General features: G+C 42.9%; 1 protein-coding gene and 1 long non-coding RNA gene across 8 annotated transcripts in view; one reads left to right on the forward strand and one right to left on the reverse strand.

The window, feature by feature from the left end:
- Nucleotides 1–1,738, reverse strand: part of LOC309863439 — a 92,092-nt gene extending 90,354 nt beyond the window's left edge. For both annotated transcript variants that reach the window (XR_014311046.1, XR_014311047.1), the window contains exon 1: nucleotides 394–1,738. This is a non-coding gene — a long non-coding RNA (uncharacterized lncRNA). The remainder of the gene's footprint in view (nucleotides 1–393) is intronic.
- SLC10A7 (solute carrier family 10 member 7) overlaps nucleotides 1–27,634 on the forward strand; it is a 251,975-nt gene that overhangs the window by 216,236 nt on the left and 8,105 nt on the right. For all 6 annotated transcript variants that reach the window (XR_014311044.1, XR_014311045.1, XM_082728238.1 and 3 more), the window contains one exon: nucleotides 5,379–5,452. Coding sequence is in view for 4 of the 6 variants with exons in the window: in XM_082728238.1 (XP_082584364.1) it covers nucleotides 5,379–5,452 (74 nt within the window). In the remaining 2 variants the exon portion in view is untranslated. The remainder of the gene's footprint in view (nucleotides 1–5,378; nucleotides 5,453–27,634) is intronic.

The following is a 27,634-nucleotide window of genomic DNA, read 5'->3' on the forward strand; positions in this document are numbered from 1 at the left end:
CACATGGACGTTTCCTCCTCTAAAAACCGTGGGCTTAGACAGAACTCTCTCAGAGGACCTTTTCTGCTCTACATTCTGTGATTCTACTAGTAAAACCTTCTGACATGTTTTCCTTTGTGAGTACTGCAGAGAAAGGCAAGATAAATATTATGTGGAAAACACTGATTGAAAGCTTTGTGAAAGAGCATAAAAAGACCAGTTGGGAAGAAAAGGAAATAAACATCTCAAGGGAAGCCAAAGTGATCAAAAGAATTATAAAAACAGGATAAAAAGGAAATCAATATTAAAAAGAGATAAGGTAGAGTTAGAAGATAAATAGTAATATGATTCCTTTCAAGAGCATGAGCAGACACAATAGAGACGTTAATCACTGAAAATAATTATAGTCGATACCACTTAAATAAAATACACAGGATGCTTCCTTTTTCTGGGGCTTGTCCTGACTTGCTGCCCTTGGGCCGCCTCGTGACAGAACGTAGCTGAAGGAAGGTTACTGATTGAGGTGGCCGCGCTCATCCACCAAAGTGTGCGGTGGTGTTTCTGTTTTCTTGATTTCCTTCTCAGAAAGCAGGCTAGTCTCCAGTTCCGGGCAGCCTCCTGACTGGCGATGTGTGACTTTAGAGAAGTTGTTTGCCCTTGTTGTGCTTCAAGTTCCCTTTCCGGAAAAGGCAGGAAGTGGTAGTACCTAAGGCTATTCCAAGAAGAAGGAAATACTGGGAGTAGGCTGCGGAGAAGAAGGCTCAGTGTTTCCTGCTCCTCCTCAACATGGATGGAGGCTTTGGAGAGCATTTGCTTTGTTGGCTTTCCCCATGGCCCGGGGTAGGGGGCAGGCTCTTTCTCTCCTGATGGAGTGTTTAGGGAGGATATTGTTTTCAACCTCAAGCAATCCATTTTTATGGGCGGATACTCCCTCCCCACCGACATCCCCTGTGTCAGTAGCCCCGTAGGGCAGGGTTCCAACTCCGATTGGGTCGGAAGCTTCCCCGCACAGGCCTAGCTTCAGCCGCCTTGCCTGAAATGGGACAAGGGAGCAGGTCTTGCAGATACCCTCCCCAGCCGTACTGTAAGTGCCGCTCTAATCCGTGACTGCCCATGCTGGATTAAATCAGAGCCTTCTCCCCCAGAGAGATTTTGACACACTGGAAATGCACTACGAGCACGGTAGCAAGCTGAGCAAGTTCACTAAAGGAGAAGTGTATTGCTGTACTCTCTTGGAACGAAGCAACTGCATAATCCAGAGGCAGCAACAGTGGGTTATAAACAAGGGCCTTTGTAGCGTCACCAACACCGCAAGCACAGGTGGGCCTTCATTCCTAGAGAAGGGGTTTAGTCAGTGTGAACTGACTCTGTTTCCTACTCCCCGATCTGCCTCTTGCAAGTTTTCCCGATTTCTTGGGTCCCCGGCTTGAGTCTTGCCTCAAACTCTGGATGAGCAAAGTGCCTCATGCCATACAAAGCAAGTAAAATCTCGGGGCACCTCACTGGCTCAGTGGATTAAGCCTCTGCCTTTGGCTCAGGTCATAGTCTCAGGGTCCTGGGATCAAGCCCTGCATCGGGCTCTCTGTTCAGCAGGGAGCCTGCTTCCCCCTCTCTCTCTCTGCCTGTCTCTCTGTCTACTTGTGATCTCTGTCAGATAAATAAATAAAATCTTTATAAAAGGGGCTCCTGGGTGGCTCAGTGGGTTAAAGCCTCTGCCTTTGGCTCGGGTCCTGGGATCGAGCACCACATTAGGCTCTCTGCTCAGCAGGGAGCCTGCTTCCCCCTCTCTCTCTGCCTGCCTCTCTGCCTACTTGTGACCTCTGTCTGTCAAATAAATAAAATCTTAAAAAAAAAAAAAATTAAAAAAAAAAAAGCAAGTAAAATCTTTGACATAAATTGCCTCTCCTTTCCCATTCTCTACCTGAAACTTTTCCATATTTTTCACTCACCCTGTCTTCTTCTGGAAGGAAATAAGCCCTCTCAGGCTAATCCCACAGCCTGCGCCTCTGGGACCTCTCTAAGGACCTGGTTTCATCAGTTGTTTCTACCCACTGGGTCTTCACTCTCTCTGCATGGTCATGTTCAGATTCCCAGGACCTTTTCCTTCTCTGTACCAGATTTCTTGAAAAAACGGTACCCTCTAATACAAATTCTGTTCGCTCCTTGGCCTCCTGCCCAGACCCCGTTGGGCCGCCTCTTTCCTTCCCTATTTCCATTAACACCCTAGTGCTCCTCTTAAGTCTATGTGCTGGAAGCTTCTCATTTCTCTTTAATTCTTTCTCCTCTCTCAAAGTAACAGTAACAATAAAAAGATCAGCTAGCTTGAGTTAAACACTTGCAGTGTGCCAACTTCTTAACAAACACTGGCGTTTATCCTCACAATGACCCCTAAGAGGCCAGCAGTATTATCCCCATTTTCTGTATAAGTGAAAGAATGGTCTGGATTGAAATTCAGGTGGGTCTTCCCCCAAAGCCTGTGCTCTTAAGCTGCTGGGAAGGAATATTTCACAGAGCAACGTCAACAGTTGACGAGTTCTTATAATTCTGTCTTCATGTCTGTTACCAGCATTGCTGCCTCTCTGTGATTCCTCAGGCCCTTACAGCTTTCCACTTCCCGCGTAAGTGGCCACTTCCTGGCCTCATCATCGACAGTCTTTCTTGCACCACACTGGGTGGTTTTTCCTCCCAGCATCTGTAGCCCGTCTTGTCAAGTCCACACTCCTGGTCACAAGCCAGTGTCCCTGCACCCAAGTCAGCCTGGAGTCTCTTCGTTGCCAACTGTCCCCTTGGCCCCCAGATTTTAGTCTCACTGTCCCCTTACCTGAAATACACACCCACCCATGTCTAAACCTGTCCTTTAAAGCCCAGCTTGATGGTTATTTCTTTCAAGAAGGTTCTCTGTGTGCTCCTTCATTATCCCCCATTCTCTGCCATAACCCTCACACCCACTCTTTTTTTCTCTTTCTCAATCATATATATATATATGCCTACATGATGAACAAAAGGATCAAGGAATATGTCAGCTGTGTAGTTCAATGTTTAAGAGGAGGAGTGACAGCACAATATAAATATGATAATAAAGTGTGGGAACAGTAAGCCAATCTTATTATACTCAAGTAACACATATCCATGAGAATTCTCAATTTTGGTAAGACACCAAAAACTGGGAAGTTGTAATCCAAAAAGACCAGATCAGACTAGTTAGGAAGCATGAGCACACATGACTTTTCAGAGGAAAGAACACCAAAGGACAATTTTCATATTCTCTTAACACAGGGGACGAGGAGGAGGAGGAAGAAGCCCTTCTCCCCTCCAGTGAGTATATATAACAAAGAAAACAGGATGCGTGGATCTGTTTAGGGAAGATTTTTCTTCTAATGAAAGTTATATGTGAGGATGAGGTTACTAAGGAAAGTGGTGGGATCACTTTCTTTAGAGATCCTTAAAAATTGGATTGCTTGATGGAGGACATGGGGAGTTAGAGAGGAGAAAGGAGTTGGGGGAAATTGGAAGGGGAGGTGAACCATGAGAGACTATGGACTCTAAAAAACAGGCTGAGGGGTTTGAATTGATGGGTGGGTGGGAAGTTGGGGTACCAGGTGGTGGGTATTATAGAGGGCACGGATTGCATGGAGCACTGGGTGTGGTGAAAAAATAATGAATACTATTATGCCAAAAATAAATTTTTTTAAAAAATTGGATTGCTTGTTGTATCCACAATTGTATACATAGAGTCAAGTTCTAGAGCATTTTCCATTTGCTAACTCAGGGCAAGGAAAGAACAGACTTACTGTACCTTCAAATCCTGATTCTGCAGGAAGGAATAGTTTCTAACATATCAAGTACACTAACAACAACATTTCTAACCCTTTTGGCTTCTGGTTTTCTAAATCTTTTTGTTCTAAAATAGAAAATCTGAATATGAAATTCACCAGTACTGACCCCCATAACATTTAATGGATTTTGGCTAAGTGAGATTTTTTTTTTAATGCTTAATATATTACATAACAGTAGTAGAACATAGCAGTTAAGAGCATAGGCACAGAAGCTACACTTGATTTAAATCCTGGCTCTGTCATTCTCTAGCTCTGGGGCCCTGGATAAGTGACACAACTTCTCTGTGCCTCAGTTTTCTCATCTGTACATAGGGGTATTGTATCACCAACCTTATGGGTTAGTGGTCTTCAAATGTTACAGACCTTAGAGGAGTATCTGATACACAGTAACTGCTCAAGGAATGAAAACTTAAAATTTTTACTGAAACACGTGATGCTAAATCTTTGTTCATACCAGGTATTCCTGCAAAGGGTGTGTTTGCTGCCAGAGAGGTATGCTGCTTCTCTATACTGCTTCTTGAGGGAAGCAATTACGGAGATACATTAACTCTTTCTGGCTGCTGGAATTAATATCAAGTGATAGCCTAGTAACTTTGCTAACACAGGTCCTCACTGCGTGATTTTGCAAAGCCCTACATCACAGCCTGATTATGTGATCTCCAGAGACCTCCACCACACATTTGTTAGAGTAACTTTATTTTTAACAACCAATATCTAGATACAGTGCTGCTGTCCTTCCATAGGTGAATAGTTAAACAAATTACAGTACATGTGTATCATGGAATGCTATTTAGCAATAAAAGGAATAAGCTATTGGTACACACAGCAACTTGGATGAATGTCCAGGGAATAATGTCGAGGGGAAAAAGCTAGCCCCAAAAGGTTACATATCCTTCCACACACAGAACGTTTTGAAATGAATTTTTTTGAATGGCTTGGTGGTTGCCAGAGGTTAAAAATGGGGGATGAGCATGGACGGGACTGGAAGAGATTATTATGCTGAGTGAAATAAGTCAAGCAGAGAGAGTCAATTATCATATGGTTTCACTTATTTGTGGAGCATAACAAATAGCATGGAGGACATGGGGAGTTAGAGAGGAGAAGGGAGTTGGGGGAAATTGGAAGGGGAGGTGAACCATGAGAGACTATGGACTCTGAAAAACAATCTGAGGATTTTGAAGGGGTGGGGGGTGGGAGTTTGGGGTACTAGGTGGTGGGTATTATAAAGGGCACGAATTGCATGGAGCACTGGGTGTGGTGAAAAATAATGAATACTGTTATGCTGAAAATAAAAAATAAATTAAAAAAAAAATGGGGGATGAGAAGAGGGGAGAAGTGGTGTCCACCACACATTTTTAAGACTTTTTCTTCATGGATAAATGACTCAGGAATGATTCTCTAAAAAGAAATTCAGACACTTCTCTACATTTGGGCATAGAATTACTTCTGTTACCAGGATTGATCAAAAGGATGTTAACATGAAGGTAGGTATTGCATTTGATTTAGGATGTGTTAAGTAGGCTTTTTATACAAGTATTTGTAAAACACTCTTTTTGCCCCTAGGAATAATTCGGGTTTCACACCAGCAGACACTGTGGCAATCATTTTCTGTTCTACGCACAAATCCCTCACACTGGGTAAGTGATTCACAGAGTTAAAAACCAACTGCATATTATCCTCAGACAGTTACATCTTACGATTTTGAAATTTAAGCAGCTCTTCGAATTAAATGGAGTGGAGTATCAATCACTCTGTTAGATAAAGAACAAAAGGTTCTTTATCTGTGAGGTGAGGATGGGTCATTCCTTTTAAATACCATTATTTGATTGAACCAATTTTTGAAGACCTAAATTTAATAATGTAGGATTTAGCTTAATTTGTAATTATGTTTGTAGTTCTCTTAAAAGAGTTTCATTGTAGTATGTGAACATTAAAAGCTGGGGGGAAGCAGGGTCAGGGATGTGGAAGGGTGAGGAACTTCTGAAAAGGAATGGGCAAAGACTGGGTTTTGAAAGGCTAGAAAAAGTTAACTTATTTTTTGGAAGCTTGGAGCAAGGTAGAGAAACTGTTACTCTAATGTGATATTGACATTAAAGTTCATTTCAGAATGTTATTTCAATAAGAAACACAATGTGGCTATCATTGATTCAATCTGATTAGCACCTAAACTGAAATATCTGTGTATTTAACAGACAAAAGTAGATCAAGAAGAAAACTGCTGTTTTCTACTAAGCTTTATCCTGTGTAGTGGCATTATCCTGACAACCTGTCCAGGCACCTGAATCCATGTTTTTAGTCATTAAAAGTCATTAAGAAATCAGGAACCTTCCGGAAATATTTATCCTTCACAAACTCCTTGGGGTTGTAGACACATTGTGATAAAAACTCGCTTTAAAAATTTCTTTACATTTTGGCATGAGACATAAGAGAATGAAAAATCACGACATTGTTCTATCTGTTCATGTTAAAGAAGTTCAGTCTGTAAGCTAGAAAACGTTTCATGATGTTTTTACTAACCCTAAGCATATTTGTTTATAGAATCTGTTGTCAGTCCTGCCAAATTTGGACAATGATTTCAAAATTGGACAAACTCTTTAAGGAGCACTTGCTATCTAGGCCTCCATCTTATTTGAATAAATGATAAACGGCTGACCCTTGAATAATGTGGGGGTGGGGGGAGGCCTTAGGGGAACCACCATCCCCCACCCCCCGCATAGTCAAAAATCCATGTATAACTTTTGACTCCCCAAAAACTTAACTACCAATAGCCTACTGTTGATGAGAAACCTCACTGGTAGCAGTCAACCAACACCTATTTTGTATGTTACACGTATATACCTTGTTCTTATAATAAAGTCAGTTAGAGAAAAGAAAATGTTATAAAGAAAATCATAAGGAAGAGAAAACACATTTACAGTCCTGTACAGGGTTGATAAAAAAAAAAAGATCCACGTATAAGCGGACTCATGTAGTTCAAACCCATGTTGTTCAAGGGTTAACTGTACTGAATATCCATACCTTGCAGTATTTCCATTAGGCTTTCTTCATAGTATCATCAAACTGAAGTTGAGAGAGCTTTGGAATCCACATTCCAATCCTGACTTTGTGACTCTGGACAAATCACTTCACCTCCCCTGAACCTTAGCTTTCTCATCTGTAAAATGGGGCAGCATAATCCTCACTTTATGAAGTTTATTAAGATTTAAAACAAAATTTGTTAAGTACCTAGCACAATACTTACACGTAATAGGTAGCCAGCACACGGCAGAATGTGTGCAATCGTTGCACTGGGTGTAGACTGCTACGGACTTAATTCTGTGACCCACCCAGCTGTTGTTATCAGTTATTATTAACTCTATTACTTACAACTGTGTTACATTTCCGGGGTCCAGTCCCCTGACCGCTTGTCCTCTGGATTTTCATGTAATAGGTGTGGTTTAATTTTTGACTTCAAAAAAGTCATCTTGCATTTCCCCCGCCCCATGCTGTTACTGTGCTGCGATGGCTCATGCTCCAGGTCTCCTAAAATGTAAGGTGCTCTTACAAAGGTAGGGAGTCCAGAAGCAAGAGCTGCCTGATGCCTCAGATGTCCAGAGCCAGGGATCCAATAAGCCCATGTCCTCAGCGGAGATGCTGAGCATGGCAGCACCAAATATGCTCCCGCATTGCTACGTGGGCTTTAAGCCCCACACACTCCGAAGGGTCTGCTTTCCGAAAACACAAATGGATGTTTTGTCTTTCTGCGATCTTCTTCTGTGCTGGAGCTGGCTGTGGGGAGCAAAGAACTCAACCCAAGAAGCGCACTGCAGCAGCATCAGTGTTCTTTCCTCTTCTTTAAGTAAAACACCTACCCATCAGATCCTTTACTTGTTTGTCCTTTCATTTTTTGTAATCTCAAAGTGATGTTCTTCTGTTCTTGGTGCTTTCTGAAACCTGATTTTCAGGTAAACGGGTGCACTGAATACCCATCAGAAGTAGCTGTTTTGCTAAAAAGGGCTGAGTTAACTTGACTTTTGTCTGCTTATGTACTTTATTTCTGTAGCATTCTCCCCTGAAGTAGGTCCTTAGATCCTCCAATGAGATACTAGCGTGGTAGCTAAGTAACCATGCAGTCTAAATCCTTTGTTACTTCCATAACATGATAGCCTTGAGCACTCTTAGAATTGCAAGACCGAAATACTTGTCCTCACTCTTCCACTGAGACATCCCCAGGCTTCAGTTTCCTTAGCTCTTAGTTTCGAGAATTTTACTTCCAACCTGACTAGTCTATCATGCCTTGATCATACCTGGCTTCCTTCCTGCAGGCTCCCAGGTAGCATTTATAAGTATGACCTCTTTGCTGCTTATCTCAGTGAGGTGCCATGGGTAGTCCTGTTCCAGCAGCGCCCTTACTTCCTTCCTGTAGCAAGGGGAGTTTGGCTCAACATTGCTAGAATGGACTTGGTAAGCCCTATAATTTCACTGCATCCATTTTCACAAAATGCATTGCGTGCTCCCCTCTCCTAGTGACCTGACATCACTGATATAGAGGATGTGCCATGATAGTCACCTGAGCTACAGGCCAGTAATTACCCTAAGGGAGCTCTTGTCTGCATGGAAATGAAAGAACATCAGATTCCAGAAAGCAGGGAACGTATTTCAGATCATATCACTGAGTTATACTATCTCTCACTTCTCACACAAAGATGAATTATATGGATTATAATATATCTAATTGGCATTTAGAAAAAGCATCTATCCCTTCTTGAGATCACTATCAAAATATTTCTTTTAATGATTTTGTACGCACACGATAAACAGATATAACACCTCCGATAGAATACATTAAGTAAGCCTTACGAAATACCATTCAGTCTTATATACACTATTTGTATTTAAGAATCAATCATTGTAGGCCAAGTGGTACCCAGGTAACTAATGAACCAAAGATGAAAACTCTCGCTTGAGAAGCTTTCTGAATATTCTCTTATACACACACTTCAGTTTATTTTATTGTTCTTGCTTTTGCCCTGTCTCCATCTCTCCAGTATACTTGCATCTACACAGATGCTAAATTTGATTCATTGCTTTTATTAGTGCATTTGCCATTGATTGATTAGTTCTTCGTATTAGTACTTTTTCTATTGATTGATTGCAGATGAAGTGACTATTTGACCTTTAATTATGAGGCTTCCTATTGAAAATGACATTGAGCTATGGCTTCACATAATCCATCTGGAAAGCCTGACATGATGCCATTCCCTGGAGTTCGTTCAGGAAGAAAGAGGAGGCCTGAAGGAAGCACAGAGCTATCGCTGTGCTTCATCTAAAACAATACTACAAGGCTTGTTTGCTGCTCTCCTCGAGCTTCGGCTCAGGGTTGGAGGTAATTTTGTATTTTGTCAAGACAGCATCACTTGCTGTGGCTTGCCGTAAAAGCCATGAACTCTCCCAAAGTCTTCTCTAGTTTGATGCCGATATTTGTATAGTGATAGTCTGTGTCATCATAATGACAAGATTTTGTACGTAGCAGAGATGGAAGAACAGCCTGCACCCTGGTTAACAATGGCTCAGTGCACGGTCAGTCAAGAGATCTCATCAAGAAAGAAATTCGATCCCAGGCACTCTATGGAATTAGTATTCTACTTTTATTTTATTTACCTTTTTCTCTTGAGTATTCAAATCACTTTGCTTATCTGGAGTTCCAGGATGTGTACAAAAGCATTCTTACAACACCATGAAAGAGAATGTTTCAGGGTGTGTGAAGTCCTTAAGTTTATGATTATGTTCATTTGTCATGTTTTTAAATAGCAAAATGAAAGCGCACACTCTTATGGCGTGTCAGCTGACTATTGGCAGTCGGTCGTGAGATTCTCAGTCGTGTCTTCTTTCCAAAAACATTTCTGAGTTGGAAGAATGCCATGGAAATTTTAGAGTATCATGATTAATACTTATTACAAGTCCACTGTATGTCTTAGCATTTGTAGACGCCACACACAAAGATGAATCAAGGCAGGTATTCCCTCACGTTATTTACCCTTCGTTATGAGGCCATGATTGCGGCTACATAGCTGAACTGTGACAAGAAACCGTGCACCAAGCAAAAGGAATATAACTTTTTGCTAAGGTGTGGGACTCTGCAAAGAGTGGAAAGACATATTCCTAATTCTAGTCTGGATTCAACTTTCAGTTCTCTCACCGAAAGCTGAAACAAATCACGTAATTGCTATGGGCCTCAGTTTCCTCATCTGTGAAATGAGAAGACGGACTAGATGACACATGACATTCCTCCCAGGCTTAAGTCTGTGCTCTGTGAATGATATTTCTGTTCTTTAAGATAACAGTTTCCTGGGGCGCCTGGATGGCTCAGTGGATTAAGCCTCTGCCTTTGGCTCAGGTCATGATCTCAGGGTTCTGGGATCAACTCGCGCATCGGGCTCTCTGCTCGGCAGGGAGCCTCCTTCCTCCTCTCTCTCTGCCTGCCTCTCTGCCTACTTGTGATCTCTCTCTCTCTGTCAAATAAATTAAAAAAAATCTTAAAAAAAAAAAAGATAACAGTTTCCCTGCAGGGTGTGAAAGAGAAAAAAGTTCATAAATAGTTATGTAAATAATGTTACAGTATTACACGAAAGGAAATACAGCTCTTGCCTCTCCCAAAAAAGTTTTAAAAATACTTCATATTCTGAAGAGTTTCACCAGAGAAACAGAATCTGCAAAGGATCTTATTGCAGTTTTACTTGGAAGCTGTTTGAGAATGAGACAGGACTACCTGTTCCTAAGTTGGGCTGGAAAGATCATTTAATAACACACACGTTATTTTCTCAAGGGGAAATGGGATTGAAATAGGAAAGTTTGCATTTTTGTAGTTCTTTTCCCTTAAAGCTTATCTGTGACTCTATTTGGCATAAAGTGACTGTTGTCTCAATAAAACTGCCCCACAAATGGGAAGCACTTTTTAAAGCATTGAGCTCATTAAATCACCTAACCTCAAAACCTTGAATATCAGCAGGTCAGTAATGGTCTTATTTTGCCTACAAAGAAATAAAAGCCTGGAAAAATTTTACAGACATCCCAGATCGTATAACTAATAGAGACTGGAGTCCCTGCCTCCTAACTTCTAGAATTGTATTGGATAATAAGATATGAAAGCACTTTGAAGACCAAAAAGTACTATCCTGATTCCAAATATTGTAAATATGCAATCTCAGTGTGCATTTGAAATATGTTGTTAATTGTTTAAAAAAGAAAATCACTTTTGATGACATTGCTACTTATAAAACAGTTTAAAAATACTTAATATCTATAATTGTTCCCATAAGCACGAGTTTATGCCCAGGCATAAACTGGCACTCATTCCTTCTACCTTATCTTTAGTAACAAAAAGCTATATTCTGCCCTTCCCCAATATTCATCTGTTTTGTTTTTTAAATTCCACATATGGTATTAGTCTTTCTCTGACTCAGTTACTTTGCTTAGCATAGTACCCTGTAGTTCCATCCACGTCATTGCAAATGGCAAGATTTCATTCTTTTTGATGGCTGAGTAATATTCCTGTGTGTGTGTGTGTGTGTGTGTGTGTGTGTGTGTGTGTGTGTACATGTACCACATCTTCCTTATCCATTCATCTGTCAGTGGACATCTGGACTTATTCCACGGTTTGGCTATTGTGGACGTTGCTGCTGTAAACATCAGGGTACATGTGCTGCTTTGAATCACTATGTTTGTGGCCTTTGGATGAATACCTAGTAGGCCGTTGCTGGGTCGTAGGACAGTTCTATTTTTAACTTTTTCAGGAAACTCCACACTCTCTTCTAGGTGGTTGCTTCAGTTTGCATTACTACCAACAGTGTAAAACAGAGACAGAGGCAAACCATAAGAGACTCTTAACTCTTGGGAGAAAATTGAGCATTGCCAGAGGGAAGGTAGGTGGGGAGATGGGGTAGCACGTGATGGGCATTAAGGAGGGCACTTGATGTAATGAGGACTGGGTGTTCTATGCAATTGATGAATCAGTAAATTCTACCCCTGAAACTAATAATAGACTATATGTAAACTAAATTGAATTTAAATAAAAACTTAAAAATAAATAAGAAATAAAGATTTCAAGACATAATAGCCCAAAAAAAGTTATATTCTATTTTCTATTTAAAGTGAATCTTGATGAGTCAGCCCTTACCTTTCATGAGGCATCACTGTCTGCACTCTTTTTTAGCTGTATGACAATGAACTGTTAAAATGGAAACTGAAATCCAGAGTAGAGACAAAAAATAGAAGTTTGTGTGTGGGCCAGAGCCCTAAATATATTTCTGTCCTGCGGTTTGCCACTGGAATTGCAGTTGTGTAAGGAAAGGCAGTTTGGGACCTCTGCCGTTTGACAGATTCTTAAAGATGCCACTGAAATTATAGACAAAATGGATTTTACTACTATGCTGAAAAAAAAGTGCAGGAGTATCCAGTATTTTATACCATTTTCCGATCCATATAAAGAAAGAAAAAAACATGAGTTCTCTAACTGGTACACTTCTGTTCTTCAGAGGTTTGGGGACTATTTTGTTTTGAGTTTTTGGTTCTGAATTTGGTCTCTGAAAATCATGACTAGCATATCTAGACTTACGTAATAAAAAAGTTGGAAGTTCCCAGGTTCCAGGCAGCAAGTCTAAAATTAAGGATGATAAAACCTCTTTGGGTTTTGGTTTTGTTACCCTGACCCTCAAGTACCATAAATCTTAGAGATACACCAGGAGATATTCATCCGGAAGATCAGTGCCCAAAACTCCCATCCTCCTCCTTCACACTTTCTATGCCATAGACTGTCAAACGTTTTTAACTGCAACCCCCAGAAACACATTGTACACTGTGAGCCTGTATGCGCTGCTTTACAAAATAACATCCACTCTTACTGTATGTGTTGTGTTCCGTATTCTATCCAAGTGGTGGATAAAACCCATTAAGTTGATCTGCAACTCATTAATGGGTCATAATCCAAGGTCTGAGAAGTATTACCTTATACCTGCTTGGTGAGATTTTATCCTCTTCCTCGGATAGTTACCATATAGACTTTAGCTTCTACTGTCTTTTTTTTTTAAATAGAACTTTAGCTCAAATTCCTGATACCAGGGAGGAACCAGAGCTAAATTAAAACTCAGAAAAATTCCTGATTCCAGGTAATATTTAGATTTTATTAATACATTTAGATTTTAGATTTTATTAATACCTCTTATATTACAGAGTTTCTATACTTTTTAAATTTATTTTTCAATTGTGTCTCTAGTCATCATGTTTTCAATAGTAGTAGGAATAATGCTAATAGTTAACCATAATTGGGTAGTTAATAGGCAAACATTGTGCTTGAAGCCATTTACTTGAAAATACTTTTGTGTTCACAGTGTGGCATCATATATGTATGTAGTAGTTAAAGTTCAGCACCAGGGATGGCCAGTGGCTCTAATGGAAAATACTCACCCAAGTGTTCAGCTACTATTTTATCAGAAAGGGAATACTCCAGAGGCAGCTCCAACAAATGCTTGTGTTATCTGTATCTCTGTCAACCAGAGATTTTGCTGATCAGCCTAATGAATTCTGAAATAGGTTGTTATTGATGAAATTGCCGACTTGTTACTTTGTATGTAATAAATGGACTCTCGCTGATCAGTAGACTGCCTGAAAATTATAGAGACACTTCCTACTTGCTACATAGAATCTAGCAAACCCAGTGACTTGAATCTGAGATCCTTGGGGCTGTGCTGGAGGCTCATCCCTACCTGGTTTGGGGCCCTGCTGCCCCGAGGAGTCCCTGTGGTTGCCCGAGGCTGACTCTAAGGGTCACAGAATCCTGCTTGGAATGTTGCTGTGTGTGCTTTGAGAGACCACATGCAAGGGGTTAATGAGAGCACTTGAAAGGTCAGAGCTAGGGCTTTGAGTTGACTGGATAAGTTGTGTAAACTATTTTTGCACATGACTAATATATGTTCAGTTACAAATACCAGTAAGCCAGTAAGCGTGGCAGCTTGCTTTTTCATTCAAACTCGATGGCCGGCTTGTGTGGGTGTGGCTCACCTTCACCTACCTTAAATTCTTTCTTTGGCCACTACACCTTATCTGCTGGAAAGACTGAAACTTATGCCTGACACCCCCCACCTCGGGGTGTAGGTCACCTCCCAACAGTCCTTTACACACACCAGCTCACATCACTCCTGCAATCAGCTCAGATAAGGAAAGTGAGGTTTCTAAGTGATAAGCAACCTGCCCAAGTCATGTGACCCAGGGGGCAGGGCCAGAACTTAGACCAGGCTAGCTTTTAACCCCGTGCAGAGCTGTAATGGGGGTTCTTCAGGAAGTCTTGTGCTCTAGTATCAGTCCTCTGGTTCACCAGCTATGAAAATTTAGGCTAGATGCTCTCTGGGGCCCTTCTCATTCTAACATTCAGCAATTCTCTGATTTTAAAAAGGTATTCAGCTTTAGAATCTTGACCCTTCAGAGGGGTACCTTAAGATCAACATTTCCCCAAAGGTGACCCTCTAATTTATGGCAAATCACTTCCTCTAAGGAAAAAAAAAAAAAAAAAGATTACTGGACCTCATCTGATTGAGAATTTTTTTTTTTAACTTTATTTATTTATTTGACAGAGATCACAGAGAGGCAGGCAGAGAGCGGGGGGAAGTAGGCTCTCCGCTTACCAGAGAGCCCAATGCTCCCAGGACCCTGGGATCATGACCTGAGCTGAAGGCAGAGGCTTTAACCCACTGAGCCACCCGGGCGCCCCTGAATCAGAATTTTTAAGAATAAGACCCTGGAGTCTGATTTTTGAAACATACCAAAAAAAACAGGATTATGCACCTGAAATTTTAGAGCCACAATAATACGTGCATCCAGAATCACCTCTGGTTTCCACAGTAGCTGGCTCACCCTCCCAGGTCTTTCGGGAAGCTTTTGTCCCAGCACAGCATTCAGGCAAGTCTTGTGTAGGTGCTTTTTTATGATCGTGGAAACTAGTCTGCCTCAGCTTGGCTTGGTTGGTTTTGGGTGGTGGTGTTTTTGTTTCTTGTTTTTTCCTAACTTAAGTCTGGCCATGATGTGGATACTTTTTGTCTCATTATTACCCAAAAGGAGATACTGAGGATGTAGATGCTCGTGACATACTACAAAGTAGCATAAAAAGATAAACAATAAAATTTTGAAACAACTCAGTAGGCTTGGACTCCAATTTCTCGGAATCACTCACCTCCTCTTTCCATGGCTTCGATATGTGATTCTGTGGTTGTGTCTAGGAAGGATAAAAACTTGCTCCTGTTTTTCTAATCTATATCTATATTTGTGCCTGAACTTCAAAGGTCTTTTGAGTTCCCTTTGCATCAATGTGGTTAAACCACAGCATTTGGATGTGGAAGTATGCCAGTATTTCACAAGGCATAACCTGATCAAAGGAAAGCCATTCACTTAGTGCCTGCCTATCATCCCTAGAAGTCACTCCAGAAGTGAAGCTTTCTTTTTTAAGCTGAGAGTAAAGTTTAAGCGTATTTAAAATAATTTCAGCATGCCTGGTAATTTGAAAGTTATCCTTATATAAGTCCCTTCATGAAAGGAAATAGATATGGTTTTTCCCAAAAAATATTACAGTGTAATTGATACTGTAGAAAGATTTTTTTAAAAAGAAAGGAAAGAGGGGTAACTGGGTGACTCAGTGGATGAAGCCTCCACCTCTTGATTTCAGCTCAGGTCAGGATCTCAGGGTCCTGGGATGGAGCCCAGCATCAGGCTCCCTGCTCAGCGGGGAGTCTGCTTGTCTCTCTCCCTCTGCCCCTCCCCCCAATCATGTGCTCGCTCTTTCTATCTCTCTCAGAAATAAACCTTTTTAAAAAACAAAATAAGGGGCACCTGAGTGGCTCAGTGGGTTAAGCCTCTGACTTTGGCTCAGGTCATGATCTCGGGGTCCTGGGATCGAGCCCCACATCGGGCTCTCTCCTCGGCAGAGAGCCTGCTTCCCTTCCTCTCTCTCTCTCTGACTGCCTCTCTGCCTGCTTGTGATCTCTGTCAAATAAATAAATTAATTTAATTTTTTAAAAAAGTTAAAAAAGAAAGAAAAGAAACACAAGATAAAATCATTGCTTTCCAGAAGTCAGCACTCTGAAAGGGACAGCAACCGAAACAGACCCATAAGCAGAAGTTAGAGACAGGTGAAGGCGTGGGGAGTTCTGGCAGCACTCTAGCGACAAGGTTTCAGTTCCCATGGTTGTCCTCAGCAGTCACCATTCTCAAAAGTTTTAGGAATGCTTCACACCTCACCCTGGATGATTTCAGTCCTGCAAAGCACTAAATCTGAGCCCCACAATACTGTCTCATAATGCTATTTTTAACCAGAATCATAACCCAAATCACCAGCATCTATGCCAGGTGCCGTACCAGGTAATCGACAAACACTGCTTCACTCACACCTCCAACTGCCTTTTGAGACAATTATTTTAACCTCATTTTGAGCAGGTGTGGAAACTGGGAGTATTAGGGCTAGATCATCTGACCACATAGCTGGTAGTTGGCATGGTTAGAATTTAAACCCAGGTCACTGACAGCAAAGACCAAGTCCTTTCCATCATACCACCCAGGCTTCTAGAAATATCTGAGAGGGGTGTGTTAGCTGTGCCACTCGTTCAGCCTCAGGGATGGGGCAGGATCAAGAGGAGGCAGTGTTTCCCCGTGCCAGCTTCCCTGCCCCTGAGCTGGGCTCGCTGTGGCATCTCAAACTATGTACGAAATCCTCATCCCGAGTGCTTCAAATGTCAATTCTTGGTGGTATTCAGCTAGTGCAAACTGGTATTTCCAGAGTTTCGTGTTTATTTCAAAATAAAAACCATCCCACTGTAGTTAGAAGTGGCTCTACAGAGATCAGTTTTACACATTAGTCATCAGTAAAGCACCCAAAGTCACATACAGCCCTTGCTGCTGAAAGGGAAGCGCCACAAGAAGCGAGGGGCGCACAGTGTGATGTTTGCGGGGTGGTCCTTTCTGATGAAGCCTCTGCCGCATCGCGGAGAGCTGACAAGGGCTTGTCTCCCAGTGCTTCCCGCCAGCTCCGCACTCGCTGTCAGTTGCAGAGGGGTTCGGTCTTTATTATTATTATTAATATTTAGAAAGTTTGCCCGTAGCAGTACTAAAATGTGCATCACAGAACAACAGTTGTTTACTGTGTTTGAAGTGAAGACTCTCACCCAGGAGATCTCATTCACTTGAAGTTCGTATCTCTCCATCTCCACTCGCAAACAGAGACCCGTGAATAACGGTTGTCATTTCAGAGCTGCCTCTCTCCAATTATTTATTTGGTCCCATCTCTCCCCAGAAGTTCCCTTAATTGAACCAGACACTATAAACCCGTTCGCATGTATTTGATGACAGCCGGCTCCATGACTCTTTACAGCGAAGAATAAACGAGCCCACAGCTAAGCGAGGGGGAGTCCACTGCCTCCCTGTCCCCCTCTACAGCCCCGTCCACACAACTGCAGGCAGAAATTAAAGTTAGCTGCCCACTTTTTAAAGCCACGGGCTACTGGGTAGGTTTTTGACAAGTTACCGTGGGGGCAAGAGGAGATGTAAAATTGGACACAACTCAGATCCCTGGGTCCCCAGAAGCCAGCTCATTTGGAAAGTCACCTCTTCTGAAGCCGAGTGCGGTCATGATAGTGTAGCTGTGACACTTCCCAGAGCTGCCTTGGCTGCATGTCTGCTCTGTGTACTACTACTGCTCTCTGTATTACAACTAGTCTCCTCTAGCACTAGGACTTTCATATTGCTAGAGCAAATTTTCTAAATATTAATTAAAAAAAAAAACCCACCTTTTTGCACTGACAGTGAGTGCAAAACCAAAGAGGATGCACTGGTGCTGATGAAAAAAATGCTTTTAAAACACAATCTCCCTGATCCATTCATTCACTCACCAAGTGTTTATTTAGTGCCGACTGTATGCCAGACCCTGTTCCAGGCGCCATGGGGCTACAGCAGTGAACAAAGTACAGAAAAGTTCTTGCCCTTATCTAACTTCCTTTCCAGCAGGATCAAATAGATGAACAGTTAAACATACAACCATTTGGTGATGGTAAGTGTGATATGGAAAGAGAGACTTGTTATACAGGAAGGAGAATAGGAGTGCCAGCGTGGAGGTGGGAAAGTTTTAGGCTTAAAGGGGCTGTTGGATCAAACACCGGAAGGACCCAGTGAGAAAGCCGTGTGGGTATTTAAGGCAAGGAGATGCCAAGTGGAGGGGGCAGTGAGGGCGAAGGAGCTGAGGCAACACTGTGCTTGGTCAGTTGGAGGATGAGGAAGGGGCAGGTGTTCAAGCAGGGGAATGAGGGATGAGGGAGGGAGAGCTGGCAGAGAAGTGGTACCAGATAATGGGAGTGGGGTGAGTGAGATCACCTAAGGCCTTGTTGGCTGGTGCGAAGACTTAACCTTTTACTTAGAATAAGAGGGGAAGCCATTAAAAGGTTGAGTAGACTCTTGATAAGATCCAAGTCCACTCTGAAAGGACCCCTGTGGCTGCTGTGTTGAAAATAAAAGCCTGGGGCTGGATGGGTGGAAAGGTACAGCAGTGAAAAACAGGAAGGCCAGTTACAAAGCTTTAATCCAGACAGTTTAAGGCCAAAGGTCATGGTGGCGGAAGTGGTGTTGGATTCTGGGCATATTCGGATCACAGAGCTTAGAGGGCTTCCTGATAAACTAGATATGCTCATAAGAGGAAGGGGAAGGCGTGCCTGGGTGGCTCAGTTGGCTGAGGGTCTGCCTTCAGCTCAGCTGCTGATCCCAGGGTCCTGAGAGTCCCACATGCACTCTGCTCAGCAGGGAGCCTGCTTCTCCTTCTCCCTCTGCCTTTCTCTCTGTCAAATAAATAAAGCCTTAGAGAGAGAGAGAAAGGGGAATTATTCAAGGTGTTTGGACAGAGAGGCTGGAGGGATGAGACTGCCATTTCCTGGATTAGGGAAGATGGTAAAGGAACAGATTTTGGTGGTGGAAGAGAAGGGTGTAGGGGCAGGTCAAGAGTCCCATTTTGAACATGTTAAGTTTGAGATGTCTTCTCAACATCCAGTGGAGGGCTAGCCCTGTGCATCTGGAGTGTTCATTGTATAGGGGTTATTTTAGGCTCACAGACAGGATGAGGTCACTAAGGAGTATGGAGACAGAGGAGAAGGACCCTCTGAGGACCAAGCCCTGAGGCACTGTAGAGGTTAGAGAGAAGATGAAATTATTTTGATAATAAAATGATACGAAATTCTAAATCAGCCAGACACACTGACTTCCAAACTTGCAGTCCTGTATTTTTCTCCTGCCTCCCAAGGCTGAGGTGAACATTAAATTAGAAAAGTAGATGCGAAGACACATCAAAACCTTAAAAGGAGCAGGCTCTCTTGTTGGTGGGGGTGCCTACTACCCGCCAGGCACTGTATTAGGCACATAGGCTGACTCCTTATCTCAGGTAAGCTTCACGACAGCCCTGCCCAGTAGCTATTAGGGATCCCACTGCCCCTGGCAGAAAACTCTGCTTCCGTGAGGTCAGATAACCTACCCCAGTTCACACAGTGAGTAAACAGCAGAGCGCGCTCAAGGGCCTTTGTCTGCCTCCAGAATCCTCCAGAGTCCTCTTGCTCCCCCTTCTTACCCGACCTGGCTTCTCAGCCGGGCTTACTTTAGAATCACCAGGAAGCTGTCCAATAACCGTGATGCCCTGACCCCTCCCCACAGCTATTAACTCAGATTCCCTCAGGCTAGAGACTTTCTAAAAGCCACCAGTACCCAGGTGACCACTGTGTTGGACTGCCCTCTGTGTTGATGTGCATTTATGCACTATTGTGTTCCAGAAAGACTGCAACATAGGATTTTACCCACTCATTTGTTAATAAAAGTGGCCATTTGTTTGTACTGACTTATGAAAAACCATGGTTCTCTTAGATACATGAAGTACTCACAGGTTAAGGAAAACAGAGGAGATGAGAAAAGTATCGTTATTTCTAGAAATGGCTTCCAGGGCTTTTAAATTTCTTCTTCTGCCTAAAAGCCTCCTAAATGAGGCCCTAACTCCCCAAATTTTGTATCACTCAGAATAAATAAAAGGCAGGAGGGGGTTAGTAGGACATCACGTAGTCAAGTTCAACCATAGAAACCTGGGTCAACGTTTTTAAAACAGATGGATGTAGGGGGGTCTTGGTGGCTCGGTCAGTTGAAAGTCCGACTTGTGATTTCAGCTCAAGTTATGATCTCATGGGTCATGAGGTTGAGCCCCGTGTTAGGATCTGTGCTTAGCAGGGAGTGTGCTTGAGATTCTCTCTCTCCCCGCAACCCCTTCCCCTCTGCAAGCTCTCTCTCTCCCTCTCTCCTGCTCTCTCTCAGATAAACCTTTAAAAAATAAAACAGATGGATTTAAGGATAAATAGTGCTGATTTCTAATCCCCAAATCAAAATTGCCTCATTCTTTTATGTCAGGAGGCATCTCTTCTGAGGTTGGTTTTCATTATAAACATGGTACCATCGAGAAGAAAATGACTGCCAGAGGGTGACTGATGGCCGTGTTGACAAAACAAAAAACATGTATTAAGAAAATACTGTGCATTTGTGTCCCGGCTTAATCACATTTGCCACTTACCTAAGACTCGGAAGCCTTCCAGATGTCCCACTATTCACTAGTAAGAGGGTCATCAGAGCAAAATTTTAGGGAGCATTGAGTTTAGAGAGTGGGAACTATACCAGAATCAGTGAAAGCACGTGTTCTGTCCATCAGCTTCTCTTTGCTTCAGACTTAAAAGATTGGAGTGTTTTACTTCATTTATATGAAGACATATCTAAAAAACTCCATAAAATTAAACAAGGCTTTCCAGAGCCAGGGTTCAGTGAGTTCTGTTCGGAGCCAGGGGCCAGGTCTGTATTGGGGATCATGCTCTATGTATTCTGATGACCTTGTGTTATTTTTGCCGTATGAAAGCCTCAGTCTATTTTGGATATTTTCACATCCTGTGAGCATGAATAGCAGCCAGATTTTCTCTTAAAAAGACAAAAGATTCTTCCTTCACAGCCTAGAAAAGGGAAAAAAAAAAAAAAAAAAAAGCAAGCTCAAACTACTTCCTACCCACCGTGTCTCCATAAATATGGTGACCCCTCCAGGAAGGCACAGCCAGCATTTGAATGAAGGCTCCATGGCTCAGGTCTTTAATTCATTCTGGAATTCCCTGCTTGCTAATTACTCCTACAACACTGTCAGACAGGTGAAGGTGTACCTAATCTTCTGAGGCAGAAACCTTCAATTGGTGGAGTTAAATGTTTCATTGTCAGCATCTGGTGAGCCGGCTCAGGCCATTCATTAAACGTCTTTTCCAATCAGAACATACCCGTTTCAAAACAGAAATAACACCAGCTGCTCATTTTGGTCTTTTCTTGCATCTTTATTTACATACAACTTTACAGAAAGCGATGGGCTTACAGCCCAGGTAACTGAAGACGAAAACACCATCTTTTCTTTTCCTGATGGTCCAAAAACCGTCGATCATAAAACTTTTATCTGAAGCAAGTAAAAGGCCGGCCAGCCAAGCACCTCTGTTGAAAGGAGTACCTCCTTTTTCCTTCCAGACTTCTCTTGCGTAAATATTATTTTTCTTAGTTTTCTCCTTCTGTTTTCAGTGTTAATACCATCAAGCATCTCTTTTTTCTGGTGTCCCACAGCGCTGTGACGAATTAGCGTTTCAGGGGTTGCAGGCACAGGGTCAGGTTGAAAAACCAAGGGTGCTGGAGCCATTCTATATGCAACCACAGCCCCCTCCAGTCACAAGCTGCACCCAGCCTTGGGGAAGTTGGTCCTGACTGCTGCCTCGGGTTCCTCATCTGAGAAATGGAGAGAAGAATGGAAGCTTCATGCACACCGTAGACCTGGGGAGTGAACAAATTGATGTTTGCCCTCTCTCTGAATGCTCCCTGACCCAGAGCAAGCCCCATGTAACTACCTTCTACGGTCTGTCTTCTGCCTCACCAACACACAAGGGAAGGTCAGAAACATCTGTGAACTCCGGATGTGGCTTCTAAGTTCAGTACAAGATATGACTGCTGAAAAAAATAAAACATGACCGCTGCTCTTTCATAAAGCTTTTTAACTCCTGGAAAGGTGGTTCTTTTCTCTTAATTATGGCCTTACATGTGTCATTTGTGACCTTGTATACTTCATTGCCCTGCTTTTCTGGAGCTAATTCTCCTTTTTGGATTTAAAAAAAAAAAAAATGGAGGGGGGGTTCTGGTTTTGAATGACAAAGGATAAACCGCTCCAAGTTGTACATCAGAAAAGAAATCTGACATTTAAAGCCTTCCCAACTGTAGAGGGGAAGGTGGTTAGCAAGCAGCACTAGCTCCTGAGAGGAAAACAGGATGTTTGAGGCCGGTTTTGTGAAGCACGTTTGCCGACATCTCCTCTGGATTTTCAAGTGCCCCTTTCTTTCCCAAAGATAAACGTAGGACTTTTTTCAGGCCTCGGAGTTTAGAAGTTAAAATTCCATGCGTACCTGTCTGTTAAACTGGGGCAGGATGATCGTGATCCTGCTTTTCTGCCAAAGGTCTAGCCAAGGGGGTTGTCAGAGATCCCGGAGCTGCTGCTGTTGCCTTCGTAATCAGCCATTGGGAAACGCTCAACCTCTGTGTGGGTTCCATGAATCCCCACACTGGGACAGCTCATATTTGCATATGTTACTTAGTTGTACCTCATTTTGGATGACTCTTGGTACAAAAAGGACAAAAATGTTTCCTTATGTATCTCATTACAGGAGCAATAGAGTTTCATAGCAAAGATAATATGGCAGGAGATTCTGGTTAAAGATGGAATGACCCCAAAAGAACAAGGAAGCAAGTAAAATGTAAATCTTTGGCAAGGGTAAAGCAGCATAATCCGCGTATTAAAATACCATGGAGAATTTGAGCCAAAGACCGGTCGTTTAGATGGGAGTGAATGACGATTTGTGACATCCTTTCGCCCTTCCTGAGGGAATCTGCAGGAAGCTGACTTGCCAGCCTTTGGAACATACCAGAGTGGGTTTGGGGGGAGTCCTGGAATAGCCAGGATTAAAAGCAGAATGCAGTTGGGGGAGGGGGGCTGTGCAGACTAAATACCTCCTGCTCCAAAAGACGATACCTTAGGGGTGCTCTTAACTGATCCAACAGGCCTCAGATGGGCAGCAAGCCAAACCATACCCATTGACCTAGAAGTAGGGGGCCTTTGTTTTTACCCCTAATAAAAAACAAAAATCAGAGTAACCCAGATGTTCACTGAATCCATTTGCCTAACCACTGTGGTCCTAGCGGCAGTGCTGCATTCCCCTCACCACCATGTGCCATGATTTTGTTATTGGGTGGAATTTGCTCTTTGCCTAGATTTGGCATGGTACTATCTTCTCTCCACGTTAAATGAGTAAGAGCATTCACCCCTGGAAGGTGGTGAGAGGGAGGTGGTTACCCATTAATTCACTGTACTTAGAAGAGTGTCTGACACATAATGCACAAAGACCTACTACTTACCAAACTTTGAACATTATTTCACTTAGAATTTATTTTTTTTAAACCTACAAAGTAAGTACTTTTTATTGATGTGAAAACTAAGGTTAAGAACTTGCCCAACCAAGGTCATGCAGGTGCTAAGTGGTAGACATGGTACTCTAACCCAGGGCTCTCTGACTCCTGTGTCAGGCTTCTTACCCCCAGCCCCCTCCCAACCCTGTGTCAGGCTCCTTAACTGCTACACTGACCTGCCTCACGTAGGCTATGGGGTATAATAGATTATCAATCACTGCATGAAAGTGACAGCTATATTACTGAAAATTAGCCTGCTTTAAGGAGTATCCTAACTGAAAGCCTTTTCTAACCAAATTCTGAAACTGTTGTTGTACGTTATCGTGGCATCACTTTGTGCTCTAGAAATGGCATGTAATTGCTCTTTTGTTTAGTAATTGGCATAAATTAGTGCCAGTGAGTTTGACTTTCTGCGACTATTTGTCTCTAAAGAGAAGGACTCTGTGTGTATGCGTGTGTGTGTGCGTGTGTGTGTGTGTGTGCGCGCGCACGTGTGCGCATGAAGGAGACACAGAGATTGGCACTTCGTGATCCTGGAGAAGAGTGTCTCTGTTCTTCAAACAGTGACTGCCTTCCTAGATTATGTTATGATTGGGGAGACCATCTATCCCAATGACTTCTAAAGGCAAGCACTGTCTTTTCCGAGAGATTGACTGAGGAAGAGATAGAATCCAAGTAACAATGTGTGGGACATTTAGATAGTAAACTTATGGATGTTTCTAACTAAGAACAGACTAAACAAAAGCGGGAAATCACCATGACAACTGAGGAGAGAAGCAACTGGATTCCAGATTTGCCAGCAGCTCTCTCCAAAACTCGGTGAAAAGTCTGAGAAAGCCTTTAAATGGAAAATAAGTCATGTGAATTCAGGCGAATGAACTCCTGAAAGACAGGAAATGATCCAGGTGATTGGAATATATGCAATCTTAGCTAAGTGAGCATGGAAGTGTAATATTAGTCTTCAAGGGATACAGAGAGTGTTTTTCAACGTACTTCCTCTCCTACTCCACACTTCAGCACTACTTTCAGATTTCGTGTTGCTCGGTCAGTCCAGTTTCTTTCCTTCCTGCCGCAGCAAATTTTATGCTAGGAAATACAGTCCCGTCCCCAAGGGGTGTGTGGAGGCGTTCTCTCTGCAGTCCAGCAAAGCGACTAGTGTTCGTTCTAGTTAAATCAGAACTTTTAAATAGGAAACCTTACTTTAGTACCTATTCCTAAATAACCATTTATCAAGTAGCAGTCCTGGGCTTAAATACTGCAGATTAAAGGAAAAATGTAATACTTTGCCTATGTTCAGGGGAAAACAGAACCTACCCTGAAGAAAATAATGGCAGCATGAGCAAATGCCACATTATCTGATGCCAGGAAGAAGAGCGACTTCTTTCCTCAAAAGAGGAAGAAATCTGTAGAGAGGCCACCCTCGGGGTGGAGGAAATAGAAAGCGGAGCCTGAATGAACCCACAGGATTTAGGCACATAAGGAGAAAGGGCAAGATCCAGCAGAGGCTCAGCTTTTACAGAGACAAGAAAGTGCTAGACCTGAGCCAGTGACAGCAATTGGCAAGGGAAAGTTGGGCTTAATGGAGTTGGCACGTTCAGCGATTAGAAGTAAATAGACTGAGTTCCAATTCTGCCTCTACTGAAATGCGTGATGTATGATATGAGGCAAGTCACTTAACTACCCAAACCCTGGTTCCTCAGGCTTAAATGGGAAAATCACCCCTACTTCACAGGCTGTTATGAGGATTAAATGAGATACTGTAGGCAAAGCACTTGGCATGCTGTAGATCCTTACAAAATGGCGGCAGTAGGAACCGTTCTTCACCGAAGTTGAATAGGGAGAGAATGTGATGAATGGGCACTGGAAAGTCATCGTAATTCTTGAGCAGGCTGTTGGCTTTAATTAATGTGGGTTGGGGGAAGATTAATCTGGCTGGGGTTTTGGAGGATTGATGAAGGGAAGAGTCTGAAGACGGGGTGATGTCAGGAGGCTGTAAGAGTAATTTTGGCTCGATTTTCTGAGGCACTGAATTAGGCAGGTGGCAGTGAAAACTGAGGAGGAGGGAGAGTGGCAGATGGAGGAAAGAATCCACAGAATTCAGTGGCTTGACCGAGGAGTAAGAAGACAAATGGAATTAGTCAAAGATAATCCCCAAACTCTGAGTTGTAGAAACCGGGTAAGCCAGTGACAGAAAGGGTTACACAAGCTGTGCTGACACGCATCCCTCTGATGGAGGAAGATTGAGGTGTCAGGGCAAGAGCCACCAGAAGGTGAGCCCCAGGAGTAAGGGACCGTGGCGGTGCTACCGATCTAATAGCCCCAGTAATGAGGACAGTGCCTCACATCGAGCAGAGACCCAAAAGGTATTTTTTAATGAATGGACGGATGACGGAGGGATGGTGAGAACATGGGGCGCCCACCAGTAAGTGAACTGAACAGTTTTTATATTGTGAACAACAGAGCAGCTTCAGTCTTCAGCATGGGTTAAATAAAAGTCCATATTTAATCCAGAAAGAAAAATGTTTCTCAAGAAAACATGAAAAAATGCCCATCCAATAGGAAGTATAAACTCATGCAACTTGAACGTTGATACAAAGAGAATTTTCTAATTCAGAGAACATAAAATAAACATATTTAAAATAGGGAGAAAAAAAAAAAAACTTGTTCTTATATGTATTGTTTTATCCTTTCCATCCTGGGTATAGGATAAAAGAAACCCCTTACTTGCTTGTTAGAAGAAGAAAGCTCTCACTTGAAGTTCCTACTTGGCAGATGTCAGTTGAAAGCTCTGCTTACGGAATATGCTGGGGTGTCAAACTCTGTTGGATAATTTTAGACGAATGTGTCATGTGTGACATGGAAATATGGTGTGCTGTACATTACTGATTTCCCAAGTGTTTGGAGCAGGCAGTAATGTGCTGGGAAAGTGCTCTCTATCCACACAGTGTACTTGTAGAGCAATGGGGAAATGCTTTTGGTGGAAATTACTTTAGTCAGAAAAAGAATCCATTTACAATATGCGCCTTCTAACATCTTTCAGACAATGCATTGTATTAAAGAGGCATTTTTTGATTAATGTTTTATAAACACTTTTCAGCATGACAGCTTAAAGCCCCTGTAAAATTGTAAATGTGTGCATCGTGTTCACTTCCATAAAGTCAAATGCCATCGCATAAAGTCTAGTTGGATCCTGTCAACCACGGTGACACAGAATCCGTACCTGGGAGCATTAAAATTAATTTGCTTCATTTATATTACTGCCATGATAGCAAGATGAAAAGAGTCCTATATTTAAATTTTACTTTAAAAAGAAAACTCTTTCTAGTAAGTTTGGTTGGTTTTTTTTAAATTACCGCCATTGTTTTTCTCCTACTTAAAGAAGGTAGTGAAAACGGAGTGATAGTCTGCACAGTAGATTTATGACGGGATCTGGGAAAGTACAGATCCACTCACTCGACACATTCCTTTTAAGCACCTACTCTATGCTCAAAGATGAAGGAAGGGCCGGTGGTAGTAAGTGCAGTGAACACTAGGCTGGAGGGTGTCGCAGGTTGGGTAAGCATAGAGTAGAAAGGACCTGATGGCCAGTGTGGGACTTTGAGGATGGCATACCGAAGGAGGCGACCTGAGAGCTGAGGGCTAGAGGACTGGGTGAAGCGAGATGTGGGTGATGAGCATTAGAGGCCAAAGGTGCTCCCTTGCAAAGGCCGAATGGATGGGGGGGTGGGGTGGGGGAGCAGCACAGGGCCTCCTCCAAGCTGGAGCACAGAGTCAGGCATGGGGAGGAGTATGACATATAGAGACGTAGAGGGATGGCGGCCAGGTCAGGAGGGTCCCCGCGCACTGCACTTAGAAGCTCTCCTGGGTCACTGACTCCTGAGGGGTTTGACAGAATCAGATTTTGTGCTTGCTCTGGCCACAGAGCGGGAAAGAGCTTAGACAGGACACACCTATAAAGCCGGAGAGACTGGTATGGAGCCCGCGTGGGAATGCCATTGAGAGCTGACTGGCCGGAGGAAAGCTTATGGGGAGAGGGTGGGGGTGGTCACTGGGGCCTGGGTCACTTCACCCAGGAAGTCACCTCGTGCAGAGTCAGGTCACCTTCCGCTCCTGGCATGCCTTGCCCTTTCACAGAGCCATTCAGCAATTCCAGAGTGCTGACGGAAGGAATGAATGATCTAGCGAGTTGTTCAACAAGTGAGTGAAGAGGAGGAGAGGGGGCACATGACCTAAGCTTCTGGCATAAGAGCTGCCGCTGGAGCTGT

This window comes from Mustela nivalis (assembly GCF_964662115.1).
Source record: "Mustela nivalis genome assembly, chromosome: 4".
In the NCBI taxonomy this organism is placed as follows: Eukaryota; Metazoa; Chordata; class Mammalia; order Carnivora; family Mustelidae; genus Mustela; species Mustela nivalis.